Below are 11076 nucleotides of genomic sequence, written 5' to 3'. Positions count from 1 at the left end.
AATTGGACGGAGGAGAAGTGTGGACATTCACTTAATTGCGACAGTCAAGGAGAGGCCACGCTTGTTGGAAGTAGTACTTTTTCAAGCACCCTTCTCCGTTCCTATCTGCGTGGGCGACTAAGATGCTGACAATTAAACCTGAAGACACAGGGGTATATGGACGAGTAGGGTGTGGAGAAATGTTAGATGACGAAATCATTTACATATCTATAAAAGTACGTTTTGCAGAAATTTAGAAATATTTTCTCATTAAAGTGTACTCCCACATATTACCCAAATTTTTATATTTATTTCAGTCGCTCCCTCTCCCACTGCCAAAATCTTTTTTTACCGAGCTTAATAGTATCCTTAGTAAATTTATTTGGAATAACAAGAAATCGAGATTAAGACTTGGACTACTGTACCTGCCTTATGAAAGGGGTGGACTTCGACTTCCGAAATATAAGTTGTATTACTGGTCGGCTCAGTTACGTTCTGCAATGTTTTATTTTTCAAAAGAGGCTTCTCCAGCCTGGATGGATATTGAGCAGACATCTGTACCAAACCTTCCATTAAAGCTGTACTTGTACTCGGCAGACCCAAAACAATTGAAAAATCAACAGAGAACCCTTTCCTCAAGAATACTATTGACATCTGGTTCAAAGCACATCAACATATTGGGGATACTCCTCCCATTTCTCGCCTCTCCCCCATATGGGGTAACACACTCTTCAGGGCAGGGAGGGCAGATGGTGCTTTCAGAATCTGGGCAGACAGAGGTGTGCAGAATATAGGAGACCTTTATGTGAAGGGTAAACTTCTTACATTTGAACAGTTATGCCAGAAATATCATATTCCTCAAAAACATTTCTACAAATACCTGCAGCTGAGACACTTCATACTAACAAAACAGAAAGATATAATGTCTGAACCATTATTGTCTCATATCGAAAATCTCACACTTCTGCCCCCAGAGGGAAGGAAGCATGTTTCTTTCTTCTACACAGATCTGATGTCATATGATAAGGAATCTACTATCGACAGGTTAGAGGCATGGAGAGTAGATGTTCAAGGGGACATAGATGAAGCTGATTGGGAGGAGGCATGTGAAAAAGCCCAAAAACAATCCATTAATACAAGAATGAGGCTTCTACAATATAAGTGGCTGATGAGAACTTATATCAGCCCGGTTACACTGAATCGTTGGTCCCCTAATATTCCTGATACCTGTAGTAAATGCTTTGTTGGAAAGGGTACTCTATTTCATTGTGTGTGGGACTGTCCGAAGCTACAAAAATACTGGGAGAGTGTTGTTCAGACGATAACAGAAATAGTTGAAGTTGAGGTCCCACGTCAAGCAAAATTATGTGTTTTAGGTATTTTTCCAGTTAATTTTATTGGTAACTCAAAGCAGAGGACTTACTTTTTTGTCTGTTTAGTTTTGTGCTATGTATCATTGTTTTGCTTAGTTTAGTTTTGTCTTCTTAATATAATTATGTAGTATGTGAATTTGATTACTATTGTCTGTATGTATGTGTAATATATGTGGGGAGAAAAATGTGAAACTGAATAAAAATATTGTGAAAAAAAAAAAGTGTACTCCCACATGTGCCGTTCACTCTCGGTTGTACACCAAACTCAATTAAAGAATGTGGCGGTTTAATGTTTCCTTGTTATCGGCAAGTGGGTCGGTTTGGCCATGGTTAGGCGTAGCGGGGCCTGGCGGAGAGCTACACTCTGTTGACTGAATGCACTTTTCTAGTTTATTTTAGTTTACAATTGAATTGAATGATAAGACATTTATGTTTAACATTTATTTTTGACATTCTGATTTGTAAAGCACAAGACCGGTAAATGGTAATCGAATGGAATCGTGAGGTCACTGAAGATGCACAGCCCGTGAGCATGAGCAGTAATAGCCACCATGACTGAACAGACAGAGAGAAGAGACACTCAAACTGCAGCAACATCAAATCTAAGCCCCGCCCACACTGTTAGATTGACAGGTGATCTCCTGTAAGAGCAGTGCAGGAACACCACACATTGCTGCTTTAATAACTCTGTCTAGTTCAGATTACACAACTCAGCTGTGTTTCCAACACTAAAATAAAGCCAAAGTCCAGCATAGAGAGGCTGAGTAAATATGGTCTGGACTCTGTGGAGGAGAGTCATGGTTTCAGAGACGTTGTAGAAGGACAGAATACCTGCTCTGTGATCCAGGTCCACTCCTACTCTGGAGGACAGAGAACTGAGATGCGAGTTATGATATTCTTATGTCTGATCTGACAACTATTGTCGTAATACTCTAATGCCCAAGACTTGTCATTGTATCCAAATATACTTTCATCCCCTGTTCTGCTAATATCTTTATATGAGACTGCTATTGAAACACACACCCCGCTCCACTCCACCTCCCAGTAACAACGTCCAGTCAGACCCTCTCTACTCAGGACCTGAGAGCAGTAAGTGAATCTGTCTGGGTGACCACAATATGACTGTTCTTTACTCATGTATGTTGCTTTTCTGTTCCACTCAGATAATAACAGCTTTGTGTTTGCTGTGTTTGGATCCAGTGTGATCTGACGTGAATATTGTAAGAAGTCAGCTCTGGTCTTGGGCTCTGGTGGTCGCAGTAAAACATCCACTTGAGTCACTGTCAGTGAGATCTTAGGCCATGCCTCTGTCAGAACGTCCTGTAGTTTATCTCTGACCTCTGACACAACTGCAGTCACATCCTCAAAGTAGCACAGAGGACGGGTATCGATCCTGGGTGAGTCTGTAGATTGACTGAGACGTGACAGCGAGGGGTAACTGTGGAGGAAGTGGATGTGATCCTCTGTGTGTGAGAGCTGCTCCAGCTCAGCATCTGTCCTCCTCAGCTCAGAGATCTCCTGTTTCAGCGTCACCTGGAGTTCTTCGGCCCGACTCGCTTCCTCTTTCTGCTGGGATCTGATCTGCTCCTTCACTTCAGAGCTTCTCTTCTCAATGAGACGGACCAGCTCAGTGAAGATCTTCTCACTGTCCTCCACTGCTTTATCAGCAGAGAGATTCATAGCCTTCAGGTTCTGTTGTAGCACCTTCACGTCTTTCTCTCTGCCCTGGAGTGTTTGCTGGATTTGTTGCCGACTCACCCCGAGCTCTTTCTGCCTGTTGGTCCTTTCTGCTGCAGCTGAGACTGTGTCGTGTCCCTTATGTTCGTCCACGGAGCAGAGATAACAGATACACTGCTGATCAGTACGGCAGAACATCTTCATCACCTCGTCGTGACGAGAGCAGATGTTCTCCTGAAGCTTCACGGTGGCTTCCACCAGCCTGTGTTTCTTAAAGGTAGAGGATTCATAGTGAGGCTGGAGGTGCTGCTCACAGTAAGAGGCCAGACACACCAGACAGGACTTGAGGGCTTTCAGCTTTCTCCCAGTGCAGACATCACAGCCCACATCTCCTGGTCCAGCATAGCAGCGATCAGGAGGTGCAGCTTGGAATCCTGTCTTCCTCAGGTCCTCCACCAACTCTGCCAACATGGTGTTCTTCACCAGGACAGGCCTCGGTGTGAAGGTCTGTCTGCACTGGGGGCAGCTGTGGATTTTGTTCTGATCCTCTGCATCCCAGCAATCTTTAATACAGCTCATGCAGTAGCTGTGCCCACAGGGAATAGCCACCGGATCCTTCAGTAGATCCAGACAGATCGAACAGCAGAGCTTTTCCCCGAACAGCTGAATTCCTTGCTGCGCCATTTCACTTCTCAGTGAGTCTGTCAGATAGTTTCACTTCCTCTGAACTGAAACAGGCTCTGCTCCAAACCAAACCTCTGTTGTTTTCTTCATGTTCATGTGCTGATCTGCAGTGAATGTGCTGGTCAGCTCTTGCACTTCACAGCATGTTTACACCTATCTATAAACTGGAAGATCTGTGAAAGGGGAGGAACAGGAAATATGTGGAGAGAATAGAACTGGCTGTGTTTGAGGGAGGGGTTATCAGGCTTCGCTTTATTCCAGGAAGAGGAGTGTTAAAGAGGCAGTGTGTGTTTAAATACAAACTTACAATCAATCTCTCTCCCCCCTTATCCTCCTCACTTTAAGTGCAACATTTCAAAATAAAGTTCCAAAGTCTTGTGGAAATTAACTATTTAGGCTGGCTGGCTGGCGCTCTCTCTCTCTCTCTCTCTCTCTCTCTCAGTAGCCGTTTTCCCACATGCGTACCGGAAAATTACCTGTAAGTCAATATCGGACATTTCCCTTCACACTTCGGCTCGCGCATGTGGGAATCTATCAGCGAATTTGCCTGTATCTTGGGGGGTGGGGCGGCACTACAGAGCGGGTGGGGAGTGACGTGTCGGCAAAACTCTGAATGGTGAAATAAGTTTGCTTGTTTATCCGTTCACCTGCGTCGCGTTGAAGCACTTTTTACAGACTGGCTTCGTTTGATGTGTCCGGGCTTGCCTTCGCTGTCGGCAACGTAAGCAAAATACTTCCACATTTCGCTTCGTGCATTTGCTTCGTCTGTGTCCCTGTCGGGCTGTGACTGAAGGAGGAGGAGGACTGTGGCCACAGAGAGCGAGCAGGCAGCAGAGAGGAGAGGAGAGAGGGGAAAATCAGCACGCCCACACATTATTATCACAAGATCATTTCGCCAGTTTGCTTTAATGTGCGCGAATGATTAGATTATGCCCGCTGGAACATTAAGCAATGTGTGTACACCTCGCCCATGAGAGTGTCGCGGGAAATGACTGGACCCGTTCTACACTTAAGTCCGCTATCGCGCATACCGCTCTTCTGACTGCCTCGAAACTGGTGAAATCTCCGCGATGACGGGCTCGCGCTTATACCGGCACGACGACTTTCTCACATGCAGGCATTAGACCACGTTCCGGTCATTTAGCGGTACAAAGCGCATGTGGGAAAAGGGCTAGTGAGTGTGTCAGATAGTTTCACTGTCCCTCACTTGAAGAAGGGGGGGTGCAGGTTATCAGGCTTTCCTTCGTTCCAGGAAGAGGTGTGGTTTTAAAGAGACAGTGTGTGTTTAGCCCTTGTTTATAACATGAAGTGAAGATTATGACAAAGAGATAAAGAATAGTTGAACTTTGGATCAATATCTCTCTCCTCTTCTTGCCCCTAATTTTAAAATAAAGTTCCAAAACCTACCAAAACTAAGTGGCTGGTAGAAAATTTAACAGTAAAACTATTCTCTCTCTCTCTCTCTCTCTCTCTCTCTCTCTCTCTCTCTCTCTCTCTCTCTCTCTCTTTATTGGCATGAAAGTTGAAGGAACAATTTTGCCAAAGCAAAGTATAAAGTCCAAGGGTCCTTTATCTGTGTGTGTGTGTGTGTGTGTGTGTGTGTGTGTGTGTGTGTGTGTGTGTGTGTGTGTGTGTGTGTGTGTGTGTGTGTGTGTGTGTGTGTGTATGCGTGCCTGCGTGTGTGTCTCTGTCTCTCTCTCTTCAGTGACGTTTCAGCATTTACTGTAGTAACGTGGTTCTTTATGACATGACTTTATGACAGTTGAGGACATCAAGTTTATGTCCTCAACTGTTGCAGGCAAAAGCACTTGTACAGTATACATGTAAAATATGATTGTGAATCCTAATGGGACTGCTAACTGTCTCATATCTGCTGTTTCTTTCCTTCTCTGATGCTGCACACACACACCAGACCAGCTGGATCAAACGCACCCCAATGAAAACGTTTCACACTGATGGCAGCAAACATGGAAAGCGTTCTGCACCGTAGCGAGCTTTGAACGTGGATGCTCTTTCCAACAAGAAGCAGACAAGACGGATGTGGAGATAAACAGGCCGTCTGTCTGTCTACTGTGGGAGAAGAACCTACAGGTTTACACTACGCCCCCTATCGTTGCATCGGCGCTGTTTCTAGGCCGAGCGCCTGGCGCAGCGCAAATCAGTGGGCGTGGACCAGCGCACTTGATATCGTGGTGCTGGCGCTACACGCAGCCTAAAGCATTACAACCATGCCTTTTAAGCGTAAAATTATGCACCGTCATGCTCATTGGATAACTGCAATAAATGAATCGCACGCTTGCCTTTTTAGCTCCAATTCCAGTGATCCCGCAAAACCAGACGAAAGCCAAACGCTCTGCCCCCCCCCCCTCCCTTCATCCAGTCTGTCTGTCTCCATTATAGGCTATTATTCCATATTATTATGCTTCTCAAACCAATCTAACTGCAGTTTAAATACTGCAAGCATGTAAATACGCTACACTATAGCAAGATCAAAGTGAAAAGAATGTTAAAGGCATCAGCTAGAAAAATATAGCCTATCCCTATATGATGAGATTCATTTTATATTGGTGAAAGTTTGTTCAGAACGATATCGTTTTCTCTCCCCTGCTGCAGGTAGAATGATGCACATAAATATACCCTACATTATGTAAAGTCATTGCATAAATGTGTTTTTATTGTAAAACTAAATGTGAAGTAGGGCCTAAGTTATTAGGGCGGACATCACAGTATAGCACATGACAGTAGAAGCGCGTTCCCGAAGCGCGTTCCGCTAACACTTATCTAAATGACGTTAAATCGACAAAGGATATATATAGGCCCAGGAGGACATATATGTTTCACTTAGGGTGGTGTTTTAATTTCGATGATTTATTTGGTCAAATATTGAAATGTTCTACAATTGCAGGTGTGTTACCATTACACATTATTTTAGATCGACCTTTTATATCTATTTCGCCTCATTTGGTTGCTATTTAGTAGCGAAATGGAGTACCCAATTGCATGCTGGGACATTCACAGGCAGTCAGAGAGAGACAGTCGTATTGTGCCTGTCAGACTGCCTGCAGCCTCAAAGCGGTACACAGAGTTGTTTTACCCAGGCTGGACGCGTTGTCACACAGGCTTGTGACAGTAACTCAACGCGGAAGGATTTATTTCACAATAAACTGGTAAACGCACACCAATGCCTGCTCCTGTCAGTAGGAGAGAGGGAGAGAGTGACACAGAGAAGGGTGACAGAGGAGAGAGCCAGAGGGGAGGGAGAGAGCCAGAGGGGAGCGCTCCGCGCAACTGGCCCACTGAATAGGCCTGCTTTTCAAAGGCGCAAGGCGCTAAATTTACGGCAGGTCGGAAGATAGCAGTACGCCGGTATTTAGCGCCGACACGCCCACTTTGGCCCATTCTGGGACTGCGCCACGCCCATTCGGCCTAAAGCGCATTTGGCAGCGTAAAGCCATATTGATATCGTCCCAAAACAGGCGCAAGGCACGTTTTTTTGCGTTTAAGGCCCGTTTTAGCGCCGAAGGCTTGTGGGAGAATAGGGCCCTACATGTTTTTGCTGGACCCAGAACGGGCCGGCCTAGAAAAGCCTCGGGGGCTTATATTCACTAGGCACGTTTTTTTTACATGGAGCCTAATAATCAGATTATAATATGTTTAAAAACCCAAACAGATTAAAAATGCTCCATATAAACACCTCCATCAGATTAAACAGGCCCAAAGCAAACCCCGTTGCAGAGGGGTAGTTTAAACCTTTTCAGAATCCGATCAAAATAAAAATGTTAGCATGTAAACCAGACCTGGGCATTTGGCATATCTGTGAAAGGGGAGGGAACAGGAAATATCTGGACAGAATGGAACTGGCTGTGTTTGAGACCAGGGAGGCGGAGTTATCAGGCTTTGCTTTGTTCCAGGAAGAGGAATGGTTTTAAAGTGGCAGTGTGTGTTTGTTTAGCCCTTGTTTATAACATGTCATGAAGCAAAGATTATGTGGGTATCAGTGCCATCATCAGCATTGTGACATCACTGAAAATGTCATCAGTGATGTCATAAGTCACTGATGATTTCATCAGTGATGTCATGAGACTGATGGATCTAAACTTAAGGGACACACACACACACCCGCACAAATGTAATCACATGTAGCGATGTCGCGCAGCAGGCGAGCCTAGAGATCGAGTGCACAAGATGCCTAGTATATATATATACACACACACACACACACACACACACACACACACACACACACACACACACACACACACACATCAAAAAGCAATCAAGATGAGTTAGGAGACAGACATGAAGACTGCACTTTGTTGTGTTTTAGGGAGAGAATCGACTCAGTTATAATGTCATTAGTTTTATTTAGTTGAAGCTCGGCTCCCACCTATTGCCATCTCTGCGTGGTACACGCAGAGATGGCAATAGGTGGGAGCCTCGCTTCACTCATAAAACCTGGGTTGTAGGACAACCCCTTAGTTTCATAATTTATAGCAGCTTTGCTAGACTTCCTGAAACTAATACAGAATAAATACTTTATTCATTCTTGGAATTAAAACCTTTATTGATCTTTTCAAACATTCACTTTGATCACACATCAATTCACTAAAACCTGAAAGATTCTGGTTCAATCTTTCCATGTACATAATATTCACTTCATCCACACAATCAACCTGTTAAACAGTACGTCAGCACTGTGGAGGAAAGCAAATCCTCACCATATTGATTATAATAATAATGATTACATAGTTCACTTTTCTACAAAGAGCAGGGAACAAAATACAATTATTAACAACTACTCAGCTATAATAAAGCAAAGAGTTCTACATTGCATTTCGCACAAATGAAAACCAGGATATATCAACGGACATTTAAATATAGTATCATATAGCCTACGATAAAGTTATTGATTTTTGGTGGGGCTGCAGTCTGTTGCTTTATTTAAAATTATTTCTAACCCTTTCTCAAACCTTAACTGAACAAGCTTTTAAATCTTTATTATTTTGGCTACTGTAAGACAGGCTATAAACACAATATGTGCTGTTTCCTCTTGGTTGTACACCAAACTCAATTAAACAATGTGGCGGTTTAATGTTTCCTTCTTATCGGCAAGTGGTTCAGTTTGGCCATGGTTAGGCGTAGCGGGGCCTGGCGGAGACACTCTGCTGACTGAATGCACTTTTCTAGTTTATTTTAGTTTACAATTGAATTGAATGATAAGACATTTATGTTTAACATTTATTTTTGACATTCTGATTTGTAAAGCACTTTCTAAATAAAAGGGGAGTTCATATTTATCCCACTGCTTGTTGTAATAATTGATGAAAAGGTAGCCATGTGCAGTAATACAGAACATTGAAGATGCATTGAGATCATGATGCATCGTGGAATCTAATCAAAGACCGGTAAATGGTAATCGAATGGAATCGTGAGGCCAGTGAAGATGCACAGCCCGTTAGCATGAGCAGTGATAGCCACCATGACTGAACAGACAGAGAAGAGACACTCAAACTGCAGCAACATCAAATCTAAGCCCCGCCCACATTGTTTGATTGACAGGTGATCTCCTGTAAGAGCAGTGCAGGAACACCACACATTGCTGCTTTAATAACTCTGTCTACTTCAGATTACACAACTCAGCAGTGTCTCCAACATAATAATTAAGACAAAGTCCAGCATGGAGAGGCTGAGTGAATGTGGTCTGGACTCTGTGGAGGAGAGTCATGGTTTCAGAGACGCTGTAGAAGGACAGAATACCTGCTCTGTGATCCAGGTACACTCCTACTCTGGAGGACACAGGAACTGAGATGAGAGTTATGATACTCTTATGTCTGAAGTGATAACTACTGCTGCCACACTCTAATGACCAAGACTTGTCATTGCATCCAAATGCACTTTCACAATCTGTTCTGCTAATAGCTTTATATGAGACTGCTATTGCAACAAACCTCCCGCTCCTCTCCACCTCCCAGTAACAACGTCCAGTCAGACCCTCTCTACTCAGGACCTGAGAGTAGGAAGTGAATCTGTCTGGGTGACTAGAATATAACTGTTTTCCTCTCATTTGTGTTGCTTTTCTGTTCCCCTCAGATAATAACAGCGTTGTGTTTGCTGTGTTTGGATGAAGTGTGATCTGACGTGAATATTGTAAGAAGTCAGCTCTGGTCTTGGGCTCTGGTTGTGGCAGTAAAACATCCACTTCAGTCACTGTCAGTGAGATCTTAGTCCGTTCCTCTGTCAGAATGTCCTGTAGTTTATCTCTGACCTCTGACACAGCTGCAGTCACATCCTCAAAGTAGCGCAGAGGACGGGTATCGATCCTGGGTGAGTCTGTAGATTGACTGAGACGTGACAGCGAGGGGTAACTGTGTAGGAAGTGGATGTGATCCTCTGTGTGTGAGAGCTGCTCCAGCTCAGCGTATTTGCTCCTCAGCTCAGCCATCTCCTGTTTCAGCTTCTCCTGAAGTTCTTCAGCCCGACTCGCTTCCTCTTTCTGCTGGGATCTGATCTGCTCCTTCACTTCAGAGCTTCTCTTCTCAATGAGACGGACCAGCTCAGTGAAGATCTTCTCACTGTCCATCACTGCTTTATCAGCAGAGAGATTCATAGCCTTCAGGTTCTGTTGTAGCACCTTCACGTCTTTCTCTCTGCCCTGGAGTGTTTGCTGGATTTGTTGCCGACTCACCCCGAGCTCTTTCTGCCTGTTGGTCCTTTCTGCTGCAGCTGAGACTGTGTCGTGTCCCTTATGTTCGTCCACGGAGCAGAGATAACAGATACACTGCTGATCAGTACGGCAGAACATCTTCATCACCTCATCGTGACGAGAGCAGATGTTCTCCTGAAGCTTCACGGTGGCTTCCACCAATTTGTGTTTCTTTAATGGACCTACATCATAGTGAGGCTGGAGGTGCTGCTCACAGTAAGAGGCCAGACACACCAGACAGGACTTGAGGGCTTTCAGCTTTCTCCCAGTGCAGAAATCACAGCCCACATCTCCTGGTCCAGCATAGCAGCAATCAGGAGGAGCAGCTTGGAATCCTGTCTTCCTCAGGTCCTCCACCAACTCTGCCAACATGGTGTTCTTCACCAGGACAGGCCTCGGTGTGAAGGTCTGTCTGCACTGGGGGCAGCTGTGGATTTTCTTCTGATCCTCTTTGTCCCAGAAGCTTTTAATACAGCTCATACAGTAGTTGTGCCCACAGGGAATAGCCACCGGATCCTTCAGTAGATCCAGACAGATCGAACAGCAGAGCTTTTCCCCGAACATCTCAATTCCTTGCTGCGCCATTTCACTTCTCAGTGACAGTGTCAGATAGTTTCACTGTCCCTCAACTGAAGAAGGAGGGGTGCAGGTTATCAGGCT

The 11076-nt window shown here is 44.6% G+C and overlaps 1 protein-coding gene and 1 pseudogene across 2 annotated transcripts; both read right to left on the bottom strand.

The window, feature by feature from the left end:
• Positions 1-2043: 2043 nt before the first annotated feature.
• LOC310779525 (E3 ubiquitin/ISG15 ligase TRIM25-like) lies at positions 2044-3713 on the bottom strand (annotated as a pseudogene). The gene has a single exon. The product of its transcript is annotated as an E3 ubiquitin/ISG15 ligase TRIM25-like (transcript).
• Positions 3714-9330: 5617 nt separating this feature from the next.
• LOC310780099 (tripartite motif-containing protein 16-like) lies at positions 9331-10965 on the bottom strand (the record flags this gene model as incomplete). The annotated part of the gene is made up of 1 exon (XM_083640646.1): positions 9331-10965. The coding sequence occupies exon 1, from the start codon at positions 10894-10896 to the stop codon at positions 9331-9333; it is 1566 nt and encodes a 521-aa protein (XP_083496772.1). The 5' UTR covers positions 10897-10965.
• Between the last annotated feature and the right edge of the window lie 111 nt (positions 10966-11076).

Source organism: Poromitra crassiceps (genome assembly GCF_964638095.1).
Source record: "Poromitra crassiceps genome assembly, chromosome: 7".
Lineage (NCBI taxonomy): Eukaryota > Metazoa > Chordata > Actinopteri > Beryciformes > Melamphaidae > Poromitra > Poromitra crassiceps.
This window is presented reverse-complemented; position numbering and strand designations above follow the sequence as displayed.